We start from the raw sequence: 23,140 nt of genomic DNA, 5'->3' as shown, positions 1-23,140 counted from the left end.
TTTTTCAGTGTCTAGAAAATAATTAGCGAATGTGCAATGCGTCTTAAGACTATAGTTAAATGTTGGTTCAAATTGTGTAGAGATATATCACAAGATAGAGAAATCGATTTTTCTATTTTATAGATTTTTTTGTTTCTTTAAAGTAGTATTTACTTTTATTGATTTTGAAAATTCATATTTTTTGTTCTTTTTCAGGAAATTAAATTTAATATGTAAGTCAAAAAAGATGATTATATTGTAAAATAAACGTAGATTAACTTCAAAATCTAAAATATCTTTAACTTTGCTATCAAATGAAATATGTATTTTATCATGTCATTCGCTGTTTCCCTGATTTTTATCTCGTAAACTCTATCTTCACTATGAAAACGACGAACATCCAAGTGAATGTCCGATAAAGTTGTGTTGTCCGTGTTATTTTTATTCTCTGATATAGCTTCGCTACCTCTATTCCTAAATGCGCTCCGAGATTTTGACTGCGTGACATCTAAGAGGGAGTGTCACTCATAATCAGTCTAGTCATATAAATTCCAATGTTCCAAACAGAATCGCCGTGCAAATCGCTATCGATTAACTAGCGACAAAATTGTGGAAACGTTACGCCCGTCTATTGCGGACATTCCATCTTGCGGCATTTCTTGAATTCTACCAAGGTTGGACAGAGTTTGGCCCAGGCTCCTCTCGGTTTCACCGTTATACTTCTGACTCTACTTCGTAACCCCTCGTCACAGGTCGCACTGCACTTTGACCACGTTGACCATGGTGTCACTTTACAATCCACTGTAACTTTACGAACGAGATGGTTAGACAAACAAAACTTACGATCATTCTTCACTAAAAGAAAAATATATTATAGTTACAGCAACTATATATAAGTTTTATATGTAGAAGTATATAGTTGAACGAAATTAAATATATATGTATAGTTGAATAAAACTAAAAAGTTTTACATATTACCATCCAGCATCAGCTTATATTAACCTGCATTTTTTACTTATTTTGATTTATTTCTTTGAACTCTTATTATTCAAGATAGATATTGTTGAATACAACTATTTTATAGTTATTCATGCAACTACTGAGCCTATTAAGTAGTTTATTCCATTATATAACTATAGTGGAATACGGTCCAATATATACTGAACTAGGTAACTATTACACTCAATACTATCTAATACTTAATATGACCTACTTGCTGTTTGTAGATAGTTACATAGATGGTTAAAACTTTATTGCATCCAAAATAGAAAACGTTTCTAAACATTAATTGAAAATGTGAGACATTTTCAATATTCACAAATATTGAAAATGTCTTACATTTTCAATTAATGTTTAGAAATGTTTTTTACTTTGAATTTAATCATCAATTTTTAATGTTGGACTCAGCAAAAATCGCTAGACCAAATCGAGTACAGTTTTTTACCTTACATTAATTTTATTATTTTATATAATCTTATAAACTTATATAGAGTTGTCTATCTATATGGTTGCCACTACTACGTTTTTTCTTTGAATTTTGTTAAAATATTTTATTAAACATATATCAAACTCGTCCCCAGCCAGATCATGAATCAATAAATTGGTTTCACCTATTGCGTTAATTCGTTTGACGGGCTTTTCACTCGTTAATGAGTACATTTCATCGAAACCAATTTTGTTTGCTGGAACAATTTTTCTTAATACGGAGAAATTTAATATCGTTTATGTACTCGAAGCATTAAATTTACTGCGTGTAAATTCAGTATATTTTATACGTATGTAAAGAAATAAAAAGCGGGAAATTCTGATGAAATAAATTTCAAATTCACAGAATTCTGCGATTTTTATTTATCCATTTGAAGCGAGATTTTAAAGTGACATAGGACTTACTCTCATAATCGGTTCCGGTATCTTTGTCTCTATGAAATCGCCGACCTGTTCCATCACCCTGTAGAGCTACAAAATTTATTTCTTATTTATATTAATTTTTAATAGTAGAATTGATTAAAAAAAAAAACAAAAATTCCGTTTTCATATGATAAAAGATATTTAAAAATTTAGCAACATGAATACATCAAGCTTTCGTAACTGTTTCAATAATTAAATTAGATTAGTGATAAATTAGAGAAAATAATACTTACAACAAGGTGGAATCTTGTGACACTTCTTTTTTCGAAGAATCTTCTTTGGACAGCTTTTACCTCCATTCTCGGCTGGAATCTGTTCGCAAGAGAAATCAATTTTAGATTTACGTACATTCTTTTACAACGTAGTAATATGTGTATACATATATGTATAATTTCTTTGATTGGAGGATTTATAAATAATAGTTATTGCTCGTTGAAACATTATTGTGTTTTTGTTCTGTGTCGTAAGCATCGAAAAATTTTAATAGATACATGAATAAATTTCTAATAATACCATAATTTCCCTGATGCTCATAGTGTATCCACGACAGTTATCACAACGGGTCCATTTACTCCATTCGGAGACCTGACAGTCCACTTTGCCATTTTCATTTGATTCCATTATCTGGCTGCTTGCTTGAATGCCTTTAAAATTCTCCTTTTCTGTAAAGAGGCGCAAGATGATCATTAGCGAAGCAAAAATTTCTATGCATTGCATTTCTTGGCTAATGGTTTTTAAATTCGTATTTTCCATAAGAACAGAATATACGTATTCTGTGTGTGTATGTGTATGTGTATTCATAATGGATCTCTGTCATAAATATTGATTTGATATTAACGAGAAATGATTAATTTTTGTATAAAGCAATTAATTATCACCGTGTTGCGCTCTCTTCGCTTTCGTGCTGCGTTGCTCCTGAACGGGAATATGATAGCTGAGAACGCTGCTAAGGGACACCTTCAAGTTTTTCATAATTGTCGACATATTCGCCCTCAATTCTCCTGAATTCGTTAGTAAGCGTGTGCAAGTTATAACACAAATTGATTATTCGTGAAAAGACAGTTTACTGATAATGCGGAAGTCAGAAGCGTTATATGTGATGCAGATTAAGAGTTCATCAGACGGCGAAAAAGCGCATAATTTTTGAAAACCTTAAAAGAATAAAATAAATATTCAAATATAATCTAATTTATTATAATTCTATTATAATCTTTCTTTCACATATGTTAAGATATTAGTAATAATTAATATTTTTAAAAAACTTAAAATCACAAGTCGATAAGTAATGTACGACTATTTTTTGCGTTTTGGTTTGCTATATTGATTCCGCCATTTTCAATTTTCAAAATTTGAGATCGGATTCGAAATCAGCAACCCCGAAAATACCCTAATATCATGTTCCACTGCGATTGGAATACTTCATGAATTTTAGTCACTTTTTCAGAAATCTATATCCCACTGATGAATTGGTGGAAAATTTTATTAGCATATATGTGCGTGTGAGGATCTCATAATTAACAACCTTATCATGATGCGTCATTATAAAACAGTAAATATGGCGCATTAACTTACTTTGCAAATTATTGCAGACTTTATAACAATCCTGCTCGTTTGGGAAATTGTTTCGATTAGCGCCGCATCCAGTGTAGAAGAAGTAACGACAGCGGCCCGTCTGATTGTCGAAGTAGGTTCGTAATTTGTTCTCATTACAAGTTCCCTTCTGCAGGGGTTCGCTACAAATCTCTAATTACAAATCTCTAATTAATATTTCGCTATTATAGTTATACAGATAATACAAAAGACGCGCAGTTATAGTAACGAAGATAAAACGCAAGGCCAAAGTAACGACTAACTATTGGTTGCTAAAAATTTTGTTAGCAAAAATATACGACGGAGATATATTTATATATCGATTATTTTTAATATACGCTATTTATACCTAAAGTGCAATGAATCAAATATCGTTAGAATTTTTCGCACTGTCGGGACTCTTTCTTGTTTCGTACTGTTAAATAAATTAGAAAAGTTGACAGTTAACATTTTACGTACTTTCTGCCTCTTCCTTCGTGTAATTACAGCTCGAAATTTCAGCTATGCATGGCACCATTTGCATTTTGCATTTCTCATCATCCTTATCCGATTGATCTGGATACAATAATTGCCTAGATCTTATCTTGATGCCGGGTCCACAACTGGCAGTGCACAGCGACCACGTGGCCCATTCTGTGTAGCGATCGGCTGGACAAGTCTGCGACCAAGAATAAAAAATCGATTAACATAAAAAAGGACGATTCATCAAGAAAGTTGTGGAAGTGAACTCTTTTCTTCTCTGCCAAGCATTTGTGATAAATTCGAAAAATCTTTTAAACGAGCATTTTCATGGATTATGGACATAAACTTTTTTTTCTTTGAAAGTTATTTAGCCATGCGCTATATTGCATGAAAATGTCGTATATTAATTGTAATACCCGTATCAGACTTGAGATCGAGATCGAGATTGAATTTAACCAATCAGAAGAAAGGAAACCAATATCAAGTTTAGTGAACTTTGTTTTAATTGGTCAAATTCAATCTCAATCTCAATCTCTATATGGATATTAGAAAGTATGACAAAGAAGTTTGCTCTTCTAAATAAGTATTAAAAAAGATTTTAGAAGATGTAAATTTTTTTACTCTTGCGTTTAATATGAATTTTTGTTAATCATGAAGATTACTTATTGCCAAAATAATTTAATGACACTTGATCATAACATTCTTTACACGATGATTTCGCATGTAAAATATCGTAAATATATAAGTGTATGATTGATAATGATGGTTAGTAACAATTATTAGGTCAAAATTCTCTATTGACTCGTTGCAGTTGTGATATCACACACAAGATATCGCAACATTTAAAGGGTTCTCTTGTCAGGTAAAACTTTAAATTTTCAGAATTTTTTCTTTTAATTTCACGTCTTAAGGATAACATATATTTCTGAAATATCTTGATATCTACAGAAAATTCTGATCAGGTATTGTTTGACGTGATGAAGAGATTAAAAATTTTGAAATATTTTTCAAACCTAATATAATAAAGATAAAAAGTTTTAGCTGTTAAGACAATAAGTTTCTTAAATTCGTAAAAGTTGGTTGTTTTTTTTATCATTCTGAGCGAGCAAATCTTCTTATTAAGTTAATAAATTTAGATATGTCGTTCGTTTTCTCTTAGTGACAAGAATAAACTGCGTCAAAAAGGAAAACAAGCCGCTGTATCTTTGATCGTAAAGCTATCGTGATACAGCAAGGGAATTTAAGGGGTTAGGCCAGTCTAGGATTTTCAAAAAATCGAAATTTTTTGTTTTGGCTTAAAGTACACCTTGGGGTCCTAAAAACATTATTCAATTGGTAGAATAGTGAAAAAAAAATTTTTTCCCTGTTCAATCCGCTGTAGTGTCGAAGCGTTCGGAGCGGGCGACGAGCGCATTTTCTACCTGCCGCGGTGGGCTTCCTTTCGTCCCCCTTTTACGACTCTTACCCTCTGCACTAATGTACCAACAGTAATGTACCAACGGTTCAGAAAGGAAGAAGATGAGTTCCACGTGTCCATGGAAGGTGAAATGTACGGCGCAGGCATCGCAGAAGGTATAACGAAATTTTCAGTAAAACTTTAAACGCGTTTTTCTCGAAACTGCATTTTTCAAATCGGGCGACGATGGTACTCGAAGACTATCGCACGTATCCACTTGAAATTTTAACTGTAGCTTCACAGTAACATTATCTAGTAAACTACGTACGATTTTTTTGTTATCATTGCAACTTTTTTTTTATAAACAATTTACTGCTCATTTTTTCGGTCAAAAATTGAACCTTTTTTTTACAAGTCCGCCATTTTGCGAAAAATTGATGTAAAGCTAAAAACATACGTACTTTACTAGCAAGTCTTATGTAGATTAAGATCCCGTTTTTTATTTTGTTTCAGATAGCACGAGTTCCTAGAATCACCGTCGCCCGTAGAGGCCCTCTTGAAAAAGGTGATTCCGAAGATTGGCCCAGTAGCCGCCATTTTGTATCAAAATGTCAATATAAAAATTTTTTTATACACTCAAATACATGTTTAATAAAGTCTGAAAGAGAGAAATTCGATTCCTTTTTCCTTACTCCCAGAATAAATTGTCAAAGTTAGGCCTTTTTTGAGGACTCTAGACTGGCCTAACCCCTTAAAAGCACTCGGAAATGCATCTGTAGTAATATTTAATAAAGAAAAGGAAAAAAAATTAATTCTTCACGGTACTTAGATCCTTCAATGCGCTTTGTATTTACCGCTTCTTGCGTGCTCTAATGGCAGTCTATAAAAAGAATATATGATTAAATTTTTCATACACCGAGGTGCTAGATTTCCCTTGCTGATATCGTGTGACTTACGTGAGAGTGCCAGTGCCATGGATGGATCTACGAGAAATGGTATACAGATATCGATTATTCGTGCGAAGCTATCGCCGCTGGCTGCCTGGTGATTTAATACTTAGCAAAGCTGCTGGATTCGTTGTAATAAATATCGAGCGGATCGTTTATCTTGTCTATGTTAGAGATACGAAGTCCGCTTGATATCTATTCGATATAAAGTACATCAATAGTAGTATATGAATGAACCTTTCGACGAACTTAATTTTTCGGACCAAATTGATCGAATGTATTTTATTTGTTCGAATAAAATCCGGAAACTGGAAAATAAATATCAATTTACGGGGTAAATGCTACTTGAAGATCAGATTTGATTCTACCAAAAAAATAAACGAAGCTACTCGCATGTGAAAAAAATCTAAGAAAAATTAATAAATCAAAACAAAAATATTTGACATTAATTAAAAGCAAGTTAAATTAAAATTTTATTTAAAAAAATTTAATTAAAAGCAAATTAAGCAGATTAAAAGAGCTTTGCGTCTTAATCCTCGAGGACAAAATAAGAGAATTATTTATTTTGATTAATTCTTAATCGAGATCTCAACAAAAATTTAATATAAAGTTCGAGAATATTATTTAATATAGAAAATTAAAAAATCTCAATAATTATGGTGTTCGATAAAACTTTTGCTTAAAAGAAAAGTCAGCATCGGATTTATCATAGAATTCGAATATCGTTTCTTTTTTCTTTTCTGTAAAGTAATGCTTAGCGATCGTAGTAACCAATAGTAAGTTTAGCAATTGTAATTTAATACAATTTCGCACTTCGTGAATCAGCTTCGTTGGAAATCTCGTTTCCATCTGATCGTTTAGTCTCGATATCCTTGAACGTTCTCATACCTGCAGCCATTCCTGTCCGTTTCCATCCGCCATCTCGCCGGTATAATCCTCGTCCTCATCATTGTTGTCCAAATGATTCAATCGTTGTCTTACCTCCTCCGTGTCTTCGCCATCGCAAGGTTGATATCCGCAATTGATCGACTGCTGGAGTTGCGGTGCATTCGGCACGGCTCTGCACTGCTTCCGATACTTCTTCTCCCGGAAGTTTCTGAATCGGGTCTTGATGCCGTCACTACAGCTCGACGAGCATGGACTCCACGAGTTCCACTGGGTTAACTTGCACATTTCGCTGTCCAATAGTCCGTCGTAACGACCGTTGTTAACGCTAGTGAATTATAAGTGCAATTATTTCACAATGCAAATTCAAGCAGTGTAACAATTGTCACGATAACGTTGAAATGTGTAAATAAATCATTACTGAGTGACTTTTAGTAATCATTTCGGAGACATTTTGATGTCTCCCTGATGAAAATTTTTCTCAGAATTTTTCATATAATTTTTTAAAATTTTTATATAAAATTCTGAATTCTTCAAAATTTCTGAGTAATTTTATATATTTTTTAAAAAAATTTCTCAGATATATATATTTTTTAAAACAAATTGGAACACATTTCAGAAATACCGAAAACATTTACACACTCTCTTCTTGAAAAACCTTAATCCAAAAGAGTGAAAAAATATTGTCACTATTAAAAAGAGTAAAAATATTTGCACTCTTGAATAAGAATGGCTGATTTTCACTCTTTTTCTTGGAGTGAGATTTACTCCAAAGGAAAGAAGTCTCATTTCTTTAAAAAGAGTGAGATTTTTTCCTTTGGAGTAATCTCATCAAGGAAGTGAAATCTTACTCCAAAAAAAAAGAATGAAAATCTGCCGCTCTTATTCAAGAGTGTAAATATTTTCACTCTTTTTCAATAGTGGCAGTATCTTCATTCTTTTGGAGTGTGCGATTTCATTCCAAACAATTTAGAAAGCACATCGATCTCTTCTAAAATTCTTCATACACGTGAATTACGAAATATTCTAAGATTTCTAAGATTTTTCATCCTACAATTTCTGATGAAATCTTATAAAAACTAAGAAGTTTAAAATATTTTTTCAGAAATTATAGAATGGGAAATTTTAATTTTAGAATATTTTAAAATTCATATGTATGAAAAATTCTATAAGAAAAGATGTAGATTTTCTGAAAAATATTTCAATTCATATAAAAATTTTGTCGATTTGACGTTGATTCCATTGCCATTTCTCACTCTCTGGGACAGTTTCAACTGCATATTACGATTGCATGTTAGGTGACACGAGAATATATTTAATAATTAATTTATCGAATCGTATAATTTTTGTATTTTAAGACAGTAATAGGCGAGCAATTATATGCTCTTGCAATAAACTGTATGACTTTTTTGTTTAAAGTATGCAAAAATAAGAACCAGAATGAAAAATTTTTGTTTAAAGTATGAAAATCGAAATAGAAAAATAAATAAGAAGTGAAACTTTACGATAGATGAAAACATAAATTTTTTAAATACATAGAAAAAAATTTTAAGAAAAGTAAAACACACGAGAGAGAGGGGGAGGATTCATCAGTAACTAAAGAATTTTGAGAAAAAAGTTTTATAAATTAGTTTTTCGTGAGATTAGAAAAAGATGCATTACCAATACGGGTTTTGTGAATTATAGCAGGCTCTTCGATCTGTGAGAGATGTACTGCATTTGTTCGCAAAAGCCGCAGCTTCGTTGCGAAAACGACGTTGTCTCAGCTTGATGCCTTTGCCGCAGGAGACCGAACATTCGCCCCACTCGTCCCAAGAAGACACTTCACAGGCTTTTACATACAAAAAACATTTATTATTATCTTTTTAGATGTCTCACATAAAAACCGCGTGCATCTAAAGTTCATAATTAATGCACTTAAAACAAGAATTACGTTATACAATTAGTAATAACATAATTTACGTACTACAGATTTATCATGTAATGTCTGTCTATAGAATGGAAAGCAAATAATATGTTGCGAAGCGAAAAATATGCAGTTAGACAAATTACGTAAGGTATAAAAGTAAACAAATGCTTATTTAGACTTATCCCGTTTTAAAACAGTTCTCGCATGAACAATTTAGGGAATAATTATGCGGATCTGTACGTGACGTGGAAATTCATGATAAATGTTACTTTAATCGTTCAACTTCGCGGAAACTCGTTCACGAGTTTTAGTGTTTCAGAACTGGTGTTTAATTCTGCATTTTTTTCCTCGGTAAAATATAAATTTTTTACATCGTCGAGACCCTAGTAAAAATTCTTCTCATAATTTTTATACGATTGTAGTATTTTTCAGAAATACTCAGAAATATTCGGAAAGTTTACATCTTCTCTCAGAATTTTTCTTATATATATCTTATGATATTTCATAATTAACTTATATGGAAAATTCTGAGAAAAGATATAGATTTTCTGAGAAGTGTTTCAATTTATATAAAAAAATGTGAGAAAGTTATAAAAAATTATATAGAAATTCTGAAAAATTATATGAAAAATTTTAAGAAAAATTTTCACTAGGGGAGAACTGCAGGTCAGACATTAATGTGCTGTTTTAAAATTTCCAAGTGATACAATTAACTGTCATAAATTCAAACGATATTTTCTATTTTATTTTTTATTCGTATGCACTGTACCTGTATCAGTTAGCGTATCGTCGAAGTTACCGCAGGTTTTCTCGTACAATCTCTGCCTCTTGAGATAAAGCTTCGCAAGAGGTTTCATGTCTAGACCAGACGGATCGTAAAAAGGTGATCTCGAATCATTCGGATATGTTGATGCGATACGGTGAATCGGAATCTGTGGATCCGTCGGCGAATCGGGCGACTAATAATTAATACGAGGAAAATAAATATTGCTTAACGAAATTATAAATATTTGTTATATGATATTTTTCTATAAATTTCTTAAAACGTTTTCTTCGTTGAAGGAAGAACTTCCTTGTAGTTTTATTTCTCTTCAAATTTTTTTTCCAATCAATATTTTTATTCGATCTTAATATAATAACGAATAGATCTGCTGTTATAAGAAACGTATCAATAAATTCTTGCTGTTAACGCACGGAAAAAAATTTTTCGCAAGAAAAGTAAGAGAAGGTAGAAGGAAAATTCTTACTCGTCGGAAAAATGCCGAGGGAGCAACAACGTCAGCGATTCTTGTTGCGTACTACGAGGGTGAACTGATAAAATTAAGATATTCTCTCTCAAGAAGGATTATTACGATCCCTCAACGCTGACAATTCACCCGCTAGGTGAAATATAAATCAACCGTGTTTGTTTTGATGCGAACTCTTCAGAAATTTTAAATGAATTTTTCCTTTATAAAATACGCTAAAACATTTGTCAATTTATCCGTCAAATTATAAGAAATTGAAAATAAAAGTTGATATCTGTTTACTTTACCACGTATGTAATTCCGTCGTCAGTGCCAGCATCGTAAGGATAGAGATTTAATTGCTTATGTTCTATCCAGGAACAATTAGGCAGACAGAGCTCGAGTCCGGAAACCCCTACGAACCAATCAGGCGAAGGATCTGCGGAAAAATTAAAATCACGCGGTGAGAATTATTATTTTACAATTTAATACGAATTTAATGTCTCTTTTGTATAGTAAAAATTAGCCTTACCAATCATAGAAACCAAACTCATTAAATGATGCATTCTGTCAACTCGAAACACAGCAAAGGTCTTGCCAGTGACGTTCGGATAACTGATACCTCTTGCTTTTATTATAGTCCTTATCTCTTCGCTCTGTAACAAACAATAAATTCAAGTGATAAATGCTCATAATTTATATGTATCTATGTTTTTGTAATAAATATTTTTATGTCTCCTAATAAATACATACATTTATGAAGAACTATTTTTGAGTTTCCGACAAGCTCCTGTGAAGCTTTCAAAAAATAACACAATCCCTAACTTTCACAATTAATTCTTTTTACTTAATTATAATGTCAATAATGGAAATAATTAGAATTTGAAAGTCAGTTTGGAAATCAGTGCTTAAGGTAAGAGTATGCACCGCTTAATTAAGCTTTACGGCGCAACTATAAAGCCCATTCTACAATTGCATAAGTGTAGTTGTAAGTGGTTGTAGTTGTACGAATTGACCAATTGCAATCGAATATTTTCCTCATATTTGACTGTGATTGGTTAATTCTCGTAACTACAACCATTTATAATAACTATGCTTACGTAATTATAGAATGGGTTTAATTATAGATCGCAGCAGCTGTAACTCACATAGAACGTGCCTTTTTGATTAGCTAATCTGTGTAAAAGATAGTCATGATTATTGCAGCGATAAAAGAGATATATTAATTTTTGTAATTTTTGTAAGTAATTATAAAAGTAATTATTAATCCATGATTCTCTAATTTATTTTAGTGAAATTTTTTTTTATATTTATGTGTATGAAATAGTCTCTTTATATTTTATAACAGCATATTAATGGAATTATTATGATATAAATGAAATATTGAAAACTAAAAGGTAATTTATTTGAGCAGAAAAAACTAATTTATCTTTCAAGGGTAGTTTTTCGCCATTAATAGTGCCTTCCGATGCATGTATTCGATCGGGGTATTTTTTATTTGTTGTCTGGCATGTAGATGTAAGCTCTGCGCAAAAGAAGAAATGGACCAAACCATTTTGAAAAAAATCGCTCCAAGAACGTTCCAAACTTCAACCAGCTTTTATCTTAAACTTTCGGAAATAGGACAAAGTGGATTAAAAACTTTGTATAGCTCTTCCTCAAGGGTGTAAAATTTCATATATATTGCATCTCTTACCCGATGCTTTAACTCGGACTCTAATAACCTTGTTGCACCGAACTCAGCAACTTGTCGTAGTCCAATACTAGCCATGCCGTAGTTACGCCAGAATAAATAATTGCTAGTGTGCGATGCGCCGATCACGTCTGAAAATCGGATCAGCCAGCCTTTGCTAGGGAAATCCTATAGGAAAACAGAATAATGAACGACAATTAATCAGAGAGGTGTCGATCGTGTGAAAGGTTCCCACAAATGATCTGGTCGTGATTCTAAAAATATGCTGAACAAAAAGAATACTATAAGCTATGTTTTTTAGGTATTTGGGTTTGAGAGACATTATATCCAAGTAATCTACTTTTAATTCTTTCAACCGCAAATATAATATCTTTTTCTTTATATATCTACATGTGTATCTATTATTTAATATATTCGGAAAATATAAATTTTCCTCTTATTTTTAAAAAAATATCGCCTTACAAAGATACACATTAAAGTCTTGTGATTTGCAAGATTTTAACGTTCTAGATTGTATCCTTCGAAAGCTTTAATTTACTTCTCAAGCAATTGAAGGAAAATTTATATTTCCCGATTATATATAAATAAGTTTTATTTTGCTTAATAAAGTTTATATTATATAAACTTGCATAAAATTGTATAATACGTCACAATTTTCGTTTGTTACCGATTATTTACATACTTTCGGATGTGTGTTTCTTGACCATAGACCTTCGAACGTGACTTCAAATTTTGCTTCGTCGCAGGCACAACATTCTGCAAGAATCGGGCCTTGATCATCGGCTTCTGCTTTCGAGTCCCGGCATATATTAAGAATTAAATTTGGGTCATCCATGTACCATGTATCTATCGTCTCCAATATTGTCGCTCTGCAAAAAAAGAAGATGAAAATGTAATCAACTATATGAGTATTATGACCGAGAATGTATAATATAAAAGATTTTATTATCAAACAATGTAACGTAAAAATATAAAATGAGACAATATAGATAATCTTTCGGAGAAGAAGCTCAAACTATAAATAAAATTTCATATAATCATGTAATACATGACTATGTATTAAATATTATACATATATGTGTACTGAACATATAACGATACTGTAACATATTGTATCTTACAATAGCTACATTTATTTAAATAGCGCACTTATAACGAGAAATATATTATTAGATAGTATTTAATTCCGTTTCAGAGGTAAATAAACTGGCATAATAAATATTACAATAAATATCGTTTCCATCGCTTTATATTTGATTTTAAGTAAAATCCTTTAATACAAATACTGTATGCAGTAAAATGTTATAACTCTGCAAAATTTGTCGCATACATAAAACATGGTGTTATAGCTAAAGGCATTTTATACATATTTAATCATATATGCAAACATATTTAAATGTTATAAACGTTTATTACATTTTGAAGCAGTGTGTTTATCGTAAAAGTTACGTTATTGCTATTTAATTTCTTTTGAATGTCGCAAAATAAATATTATATATTTTTATTTTTCTGCATATTTAAAAAAACGTATATCATAATTTTATTATGATATACGTATTAATAAAACGATATTATATATTATAATATTGGCATTTAATTTATAACAAGAGTCGTGTTTAAATTTCTTTAAACTGTTATCCTGCAAATATCGCAAAATAGAACATTTTTGATAAGATGTCTCTTCACCTGAGAAGGATGCAACCGCTACCTTCGGTAGGGCTGGTCCAAACGACAGAAATCTTTTCCTTCAACACCTTGGATGTCTCCACGACAGTGTTCGCGCAATTATCCGCGAACTTGGTCATCGTATCGTCCTGAAGATCGAAAACGCCGACATCAACGGTATCATTCGCGTTTTCGGCCTCGGCTAATATGAGAAATCTCGTAAACTTCCGATGCATCTGCTCGGAAGTGTCGGCCTGCAGAACCACTGAAATAATAAGCAATCTTTATTTGATATGTCCGCATTGCATTCCGTTCTACAATATGACCGCGAGATATTTTGTGTGGACGCAATACAATTTTGCCTATAAAAAAGAATAATGTGTATTTGTTTGTAGTAATGTTTATACAATACATACAGGATAGGGTATTTTAATCGCCCTAGGTGGATATCTCAGAAACTAAGAGAAATACAGGAAAAAGTTTTATATAAAAGTTGTAGGTTTCCTTAGATGCATACACGCACACACAACAGATTAAATCCGACTAACAATGAATAATCTCCACGTAGCACACCTTGGGTAATGCTATAATGTCAGCAGTACAGTAATTGTTAAGTTTTGTAACTCGAAAAGTGCTTAATAAAGAAATATACTTTATTATATAGTGTTTTGAAAACGTTTTGATTTCAGCTACAAGAATATATAATAAAAAACAAAGGTTCCTATTTAAAAATTTCATGTCGATCTTGACATGACTTTAGTAATGCCTTTTATACAAAATCCGTTATTTTTACCTTCTTTCCCCCTAAAAAAACCTACAACTTTTATATAGAACTTTTTCTTGTATCTTTCTTAGTTTCTGAGATATCCGCCTGGAACGATTAAAATGCCCTATTCTATATATGAGAAAAGATTGTATTTTTTTTTATGTCAATGTAGGATTTAATAAAATGTTCAGAAAAAAAGGAAAAAAACTCTACTTGCGTACGTTTATTAAAAAATGCATGCAAAATATCATTTTAATATACGTATATCGTATTGCGATTTTTATTAAATTTATTTTGATACAACGATGTAAAATATGTAAAACATGAGTGATTAAAACATCAAAATAAATGTATAATAATAAAAATTGCGATGTGTATATTAAATATATTTTTGCATGCGTTTTTTAATGGACGTCCGTAATTGGAGTCTTTTTTTATATTTTCTTCTTTTTTCTGAGAAAGTAATTTCATTAATTTTATTTACGCTTGCAAAATTGTTAATTCATTGATAATCGAGCAAAATGTGAAAAAAATTAATGATAGCAGATTGTAATAGCTTTCGAATAAGTTTTCTTCAAAATATTTATCTCATATCCTACGTTATGTACGCGATATACACAAACACACATATATACCTATATTTGTTGATAGACAAACAGAAATGGCCAGTCAAACAATTCGGCTCTGTTCTATTTTTCTCAGTTATAATCACTTAGAAATGAAGTAGCTCAGACAAATTCCACAAAAAAATAATTGCAGTAACAATTTTTACAGAAGTCCAGCCTCACAGGTACGTACAATATAGCAATAAATAATACTTCCACTATTGGCGTTCTGGAATATATTTGTATTTTATGCAATTCGAGATACGGAAAATGTGAATTTATTTGATTATTTATTTTTATTTTCTTTCGCGTTCTGTTTCATCTATTTATAATCGTTGTTGAAAGCAATGATTTTGCGCAATATATGTCGATATGTACCAGATACGCGATTTTCGTTAATACTTTTGTAAGTTACACATTGTATTTTACATATTTTGACGCGCAGAAAAAAAACAGGAATTGCATGCGTATATCGAGCTGATGTTGACGCAACGTCAAAGAAGAGATATTCGGGAAAATGGAAAATTCACAGAGTAAATAATTCGAGGAGGCTGAATCGTTGTGCGTAATACTAGTGATCATCTAGCATTTATATATATTGGCGTTTAATCAGTAGTCAATATGGAACGTTGGCATTTATATATGAGTTGGATTGACATGATAAAGCCATCGCATCCGCCTGTGTACCGAAACGTAACGGAGAAGACAAACGATATCGCCGTATTAAACTCTTTAGAAAACATGTTTAAAAGGTACACACACGTCCTTGAGAATGATTTCTTCCAAGAATTGATGACGCTTGATACGATATCTAACATAATAAATCCAAAATGTGTTATATGGGAGATGATACAAAAGTACTTCTGTAATCTGACTCGGGTTTATCTGCATCCTGATTTCAGCGAGACATTTATTTTCATATTTTATATAGGGGATTACAAACGCGAATTTGTGTTCTCTAATTGTATGAAATTTATTGAAGATGTTAATGTTATATGCTTTCTACATCATATCACTTTACTTAATGTTACACCGAACTATTATTTTGGAAGGTGCGAGACAGTGCAGATTTTGACAAGATTAATGAGAAATAAATACGGAATAGATTTTGATGACATTATCTTTCTATATGAAAAGTTTACAATGTCTACGATAGCAAATTGTTTTCCGAGTATAACATGGGACATGTTCCATAATATTTATAATAATCCTGCTTTTTCTAACATATTTATTGATGATAATTCTATTTTATTTCCTGATTTTGATCTCCCCAAAACGATCTTTATACCCAGCATTGTAATGATTCTTCCTAAGTTAGAAGATCCGCCTATTGCGGTACTCGTTGCTATATCTATAAAATTACGTGATTTTTATACGCCTGCAACAGAGCCAAAACATTCATTGGAATTAATATATAATCAGATTCTTGAAATTTACAGTTATTCAATATTTCCTGAGCGCTTGAAATTATATTTATGCATGAAATGGAATATTGTGGTGAAAGAAAATAACGTATATAAATTTGCTCCTTGTTTTGCAGCCAATCGTCTAAAAGCTAAGAGCTTAATATTAAAGATAAAATTAAATGATCCAAAATTAAACGATGTTTTACTTAAAATATAAAACTACACATATGTATATATACATATATATATATGTACATATATGTGTATACGTACATACATATGTGTGTTCAATTATTTCTTTGTTACCGTTGTAAGTATAACTGTGTATGTTTTTTATCGTCAAACATTCGCAAACATAATTAATTAATAATGCGCCCTTTTCATCAAATTTGATATATTATTTGTCTATCTGTATGTCATATCACTCAATCGTATCTTTGTATAAATAGTACTGTCCAAGATGTCTAGATAAATAGATTGAATTAAAAATTTTTTACACACGAATTATACAATTATAAAACATTATTATACAATTTATACAATTATACAAAATATTTTTTATAGTAGGCTAGATATTTTAAAATTATAGATCAATATATTTTAATTAGTAATTTGCTTGAAGTTGATTAAACATGCAGATATTTCAGATAATCGAAATTGCTCATTTTCAATTAAAAGATTCATGTGTCTACATATTCTAATTGTATAATCTCTCACATACTTATATACATAGTATAATCCATAAGTTTTGAGACAAAAATATTTTGAACATTTTCTACCTAAAATATATCAATATACTACGTTACTTTTGATTTAATTTTTATATTGAGTGCTCGTCTTTTATCATAGTTTTCAATTAATCGATCATAATTATTAAAATTTTTTTAATATCGAATGAGTAAAAAATGTCGTAATCTTACGTCACTCAGTCTACTTACTTAACTTGTCTTCCCCAACTATTTCTTTTTTTTGAAACTGAAATTGTAATTGAAAGGTAAGATTCGATATTTCAGAAATTCAAGTCGCTGTAATGGTTATAATCGATAATTGATGAAAATTACAAAAGAGACAAGTACTCAGCAGTAACGCAAGGATTGAAAACGAGGGTAGAGCGGTATTAATTGTAAAAGATTATTATAGTTTGAATAAAAAAACATTTAAAATATTTTTCTGCAGACGTTCTTTATATGATTTTTGTCACTTATGGATTGTATTATGTATCTGAAAATATCTCGCTTTATATATCATGTTGAATAAAATGAGTTATATATATATGGTATGTATATATATAACCAAGAAATTTTAAATTACACCGAAATCAGTTTTGCAGACTAAAAAATTTCCTACGAGTTATTTTAATGATCCAACAAAATTATTTTTAGATATTCTATATCTAATTAAATTTTTAGATATTTCAGCAAAACCGTTACTTCTGTAAACTTTCTAAATTTAATTCAAATTATGTATCTTTTAGACTCATGTACCTATATAAAGTATAATACAATTAACTTGGAGAACATAAAATAATATTATATTATAAAATGTATCTATATACAGGGTGTTTCCAAATTAAATCGCAAAACTTCGGGAGCGTGTAGAGGAGTAAAAAACTAAGAAAAAAAGTCCTATAGACATATGCTCGTTTTTGCTCCGTTTCAGAGAAATCGAAAAAAAATGTTTACATTTCTTGCCATATCTAGCACCGACATATTTGATTACATTTTCCACTTTCTGTTATGAATTTGTCAGTCGCTCTTTGAAAGCCTTTAACAGTAGATGAATTTTGTCTTTTGCAATATGCCGCGTACGTATTCTAATAGTGAATATGCTGATATGGTTTTTGTATACGGTTTCTGCAACGGTAATGCTTTAAAGGCGGTGCGAGAATATGCACGACGATTTCCAAACAGAAGAGTGCCAAACCGAAGAGTGTTTATGTTGACATTTAATAGATTGCGAGAGACTGGATCATTTTCAATTCGACAAGAAAACAACCGATTTCAAGCAGCGTTACGAAGAGATTTGCAGGCAGGGAATCGTATTTTACAACATTTTGACAATCATCCTGAGACCAGCGTTCGGAATGCGTCGGCTGTATTGGGAGTGTCACCACAAACAATTTGGCGAACTGTAAAAGGAGATAATCGCTATCCCTACCACATTCAAAAAGTGCAAAATTTATTACCTCAAGATCATTGGAACAGATTGAACTTTTGTAACTGGTACCTTCAGACATGCCACAATGATATTTTATTTCCATCTAAAATAATGTGGTCAGATGAGGCAACATTTACCAGAGGTGGAATAATTAATCAAAGGAATTATGATATATGGACTCATCAAAATCCCAGGTCTGTTAGAGAATACAAATTTCAGCAAGAGTTTTCTGTTAATGTCTGGCTTGGAATTTGGAACGACGTTTTAGTGGGACCGTTTTTTTTACCTGCAAGATTAAATGGGGACCGTTTTCTAAATTTCTTGGAGAATGAATTTTCTGACTATTTAGAAAACATCCCATTACAACAACGTACTGAAATGTGGTTTCAATTAGATGGATGCCCTGCTCATTACAGCAGAGTCGCTAGAACCTGGTTAGATAGAAAATTCCCACAACGATGGATTGGACGTGGAGGAGCAGTACATTGGGCAACTCGTTCGCCCGACTTAACGCCATTAGATTTCTATGCATGGGGTACTCTGAAGCAAGAAGTTTATTCTTCGCCTATTCAATCAGAGCAACATTTGAGAAATCGTATCGTAGCTGCAGCGAACAGAATATCGCAAGAACAGTGCCTGGCTGCTACAAGAGCCGTGTTTGACAGATGCAATGCTTGTATTGCTGCAAGAGGTGCACATTTCGAACAAAATCTTCATTAAAAAGTTTATAAATAAAATAATTAAAATAATAAATTAAATATATTTTTTTCTTTTTTCGTGATTTCCTGCGAAACAAAGCAAAAAGGAGCATATGTCTATAGGACTTTTTTTCTTAGTTTTTTACTCCTCTACACGCTCCCGAAGTTTTGCCATTTAATTTGGAAACACCCTGTATATATATATTGTGTATAATGTATATTATTATAAAAGGTTTTTTCATATGTAAGCATGGTAACGATACTTCTACGGTGAATTTATTAATCATAATAGGTAATTCAATACTCATTCTAGCTTATAAATCTTGTTCATTGCAATTAAATATTACAATTTGCTTCTCACATACTGGGATTGTTGCTGAATTATATGTGTATATCTATGTATTATATTAAATCTTGATCTGGCAACAGAAAAGGATACTTTTCCGATAAGAAATATACATATCTATTGTAAAGTATGAATCATTGATCGCAAATTGCGCATTAAATAACTATAAGTTGTCGAAGTTATATACACAAAGTATTGAAAAAAGTTTAAACATTGTATAGTATGCATTATATTAATTTATATATATGTATACATATAAAAATATATATATATTTCATATATATACATATAAGCAATATATATACAATTTATATACGGTGTATATAAATTTATATGGGATGTCCCATTTTAATTGTCCACCCCAAATAACTTTCTTATTTTTGATTTTAGAGAAAAATGTTTCAGACAAAAATTGTATGGTTTCGAGGGGGTCACAAGATGGTACCATTGGTTTGACCTTGGATAATCATTTGAAAATTACATGAAGGTCACCTTCAATTTCTTAAATGGAACATACCATTTTTCATTACATATTCTCGTAGCTTATCTCGAGAGCTTTCCAAAACACTACAATAAAATATTTTTCTATTGCGTATTTTCCGAGTTATAAAGCTTTAAGTTTGCGGTATCCTTTCTAAAAAAAAGGAGATGTTAAATCGATACTCGAATGTATCGAAGTTTATTGTTGTCGCTTTTCCGCGATGCTGATTGGTTCTCTCGCTGCGTTTACTTCACGAGTATCTGTCATTGCCAAAATTGTGTGTTTTGACAGTTCCGTATTTGAAAACATCCTGCATAAATGTTAAAAGCTTAGTAGCGCGCGCCTGTTATGTTCTAGTTTTAATAAAAATACAAATTCGCTTTCCTGTAGTCTTATCTTACATGATCCAGCCAGTCAAGGCAAGATGAGTTTTTGTACAATTACTTTAGGTGTTCAAAAACTTGGTAAAACTTGTATGCATAATTCAAGTCTACGCTGAATTTTGGCAATGACAGATACTCGTGAAGTAAACGCAGCGAGAGAACCAATCAGCATCGCGGAAAAACGACAAGAATAAACTTCGATACATTCGAGTATCGATTTAACATCTTTTTTTTAGAAAGGATACCGCAAATTTAAAGCTTTATAACTCGGAAAATACGCAATAGAAAAATATTTTATTGTAGTGTTTTGGAAAGCTATCGAGATAAGCTACGAGATGTAATGAAAAATGGTATGTTCCATTTAAGAAATTGAAGGTGACCTTCATGTAATTTTCAAATGATTATCCAAGGTCAAACCAATGGTACCATCTTGTGACCCCCTCGAAACCATACAATTTTTGTCTGAAACATTTTTCTCTAAAATCAAAAATAAGAAAGTTATTTGGGGTGGACAATTAAAATGGGACACCCTGTATATACAAAAAAATATATATATGTGTATATATATATATATATACATTAATGTCGGTTTTAAGTTGTTTTTAATACAGGTATTATTTGTAAATATTTCTTGCAAAAAAATATCTTACAACATAACTATATTTCCGCGTTAGCAATGCATATTACTTACAAAAGATTTATAATCAATAATGTACGTATATTTTGAAAAATCATTTTAGACTGAAGAATAACATACAGTTATTTTTCTATAAGTAAATCATATAAGTAAATAGGATTATTAGAATCACATCGGATTTTTTCTTTATATATAAACATAAGATACATGAAATTAATCATGTTATGTGTTTGCAATATGTATGAATGTATCTTTCGCCATTATCATGTACGCATTTTAAAATATAATATATAACCAAATATAATTGTTTAAAATGTAGCCTAAGAATACAGACATTAAAGAGAATTTTACGCAGCAAACTTTTTTACACTTATTTTACAAAATCGCAATTTTTTTAAAAATAAACAGAAAACATTATATGCTCCGCGTCTGTATCACATTTAGCGCAATCTGTATCATTATTTTTATGCAGTTTATAACAATATTTTACATTACCATAATAACATCTTGGCTTTCTTAATAATTCTATATTATCGTAATTGAACAGCGAAGTGAATTACTGATACGAATTGCTATCGACATAATTTTCGGTGTAATCAATCGCATCTATAAGAATATCCCGATCCCGATCGAATAAGGGCGCTCAAAAACTTTCGTTTTGTTCGCGTACAATTCGTAATTGATTGCGAGCGAAAACAAAATTCTGCATCTCCTCTTCCGGAAGGAAAAGCGATAGAGGAAAACTTTTAGTACAGGGTATGAAAAATAGTCAAGTTCAACGGAAAAAACGTCGCGCCCAATTTCTCGATGCATCGAAATATTGATTTAATTTTGAGAAATATACAGAATAGTGTATATTTTGGGAAAATAGATGTACTAAATTTAATGCTTAGGTCTCGGTAGTCTAAAGGCTTAGGATGCTCGCACGGAATGCAAGAGATCCGGGTTCGACTCCCGGCCGAGGCATTATTTTTCGCAATAAGTTTTATTACAGTTTTTAAGTTGGGGAATTTGGGGGGATTATTAATATTTTCAGATTTGATTGCGTTGAAAGTCCGACAACCATATCGGCACGCAATTATCATTTCTGAAATTAATTCATTTAAATGAATTTACAATAGTTCAACATCTTAACGTTCTGACCGTTATGGCGCTTCTTAATTTAATATTATTATGTTTAACATTAGCGGTCTTTCAATCTTATTATTGACTAAATTTAATGTTTTGCAAAATTATAATCATCAATTCATCTTTCGAACTCCTTCTCTGCAATTCTTCTTTCTTTTTTTTCAAAAAAACTCTAATAAGTGTACCGTAGTTATTAAGGTCTAATATTTCTTATTGCACGAAAAATATTGCACTTGCATAAATATCGACTTATAGATTTTCTATGTGTCGAAGGAATATTCGTGTTCTCGAAATAGAAACATGTATCCAGCTCGGGTACCGACTCGCTATTTATAGCATGGATTAAACACGACACACCGTGAATCCGCTACTGCGTTCACGGGGATTCAACTGTATTTCATTTTCTATTACGAAATATTCTTTAACACGTGTAAGCGTGTTACATTTTACCAATTTTACGCGACCTTATTTAAACGATTTAGGTTGGGTTTCACTAAATTATCGTTCTAAATTTTTATAAATTTTAATAAAATGACTTTTTCAAATATTATTTCTCATTATTTCATTTAATTAAATTCTTTACCTCATATCACGTATGTACTCAGTTGCATTGTTAGATATCAAAAAAGTAATGATAATTCAATCTCTTGAATTAAATAATATTTTATTATTTTTAACTCCCCCCCATATGTGTCAAAATGTAAATCAATACTTTTCTGTAATTAGATTCGAAATAAGCGACGTCCATATTAGTGTATACTTAGTAAATAATATACTTAGTAAATAATAATTAGCGTATATTTAGTAAATAATAAATTAAATTTTGTAAAGTTAATAATAAATTTGAGCCAAATTTAATATCTATATTTTCTT

At 31.0% G+C, this 23,140-nt stretch overlaps 1 protein-coding gene across 1 annotated transcript in view; it reads right to left on the bottom strand.

Moving 5' to 3' along the window:
* Positions 1–271: 271 nt before the first annotated feature.
* LOC108729920 (spondin-1) overlaps positions 272–23,140 on the bottom strand; it is a 41,948-nt gene continuing 19,079 nt past the window's right edge. Inside the window, exons 3-17 of the mRNA XM_018459295.1 lie at positions 13,682–13,925; positions 12,678–12,864; positions 11,999–12,163; positions 10,835–10,958; positions 10,611–10,741; positions 9,846–10,035; positions 8,830–8,998; positions 7,171–7,495; positions 3,937–4,135; positions 3,460–3,630; positions 2,766–2,888; positions 2,401–2,549; positions 2,121–2,199; positions 1,870–1,935; positions 272–786 (exon numbers count right to left, since the gene is read on the bottom strand). Coding sequence (XP_018314797.1) covers positions 608–786; positions 1,870–1,935; positions 2,121–2,199; positions 2,401–2,549; positions 2,766–2,888; positions 3,460–3,630; positions 3,937–4,135; positions 7,171–7,495; positions 8,830–8,998; positions 9,846–10,035; positions 10,611–10,741; positions 10,835–10,958; positions 11,999–12,163; positions 12,678–12,864; positions 13,682–13,925 — 2,501 coding nt within the window. The 3' untranslated portion in view covers positions 272–607. The remainder of the gene's footprint in view (positions 787–1,869; positions 1,936–2,120; positions 2,200–2,400; positions 2,550–2,765; positions 2,889–3,459; positions 3,631–3,936; positions 4,136–7,170; positions 7,496–8,829; positions 8,999–9,845; positions 10,036–10,610; positions 10,742–10,834; positions 10,959–11,998; positions 12,164–12,677; positions 12,865–13,681; positions 13,926–23,140) is intronic.

This window comes from Mycetomoellerius zeteki, unplaced genomic scaffold (assembly GCF_001594055.1).
Source record: "Mycetomoellerius zeteki isolate Tzet28-1 unplaced genomic scaffold, Tzet1.0 scaffold81, whole genome shotgun sequence".
In the NCBI taxonomy this organism is placed as follows: Eukaryota; Metazoa; Arthropoda; class Insecta; order Hymenoptera; family Formicidae; genus Mycetomoellerius; species Mycetomoellerius zeteki.
This window is presented reverse-complemented; position numbering and strand designations above follow the sequence as displayed.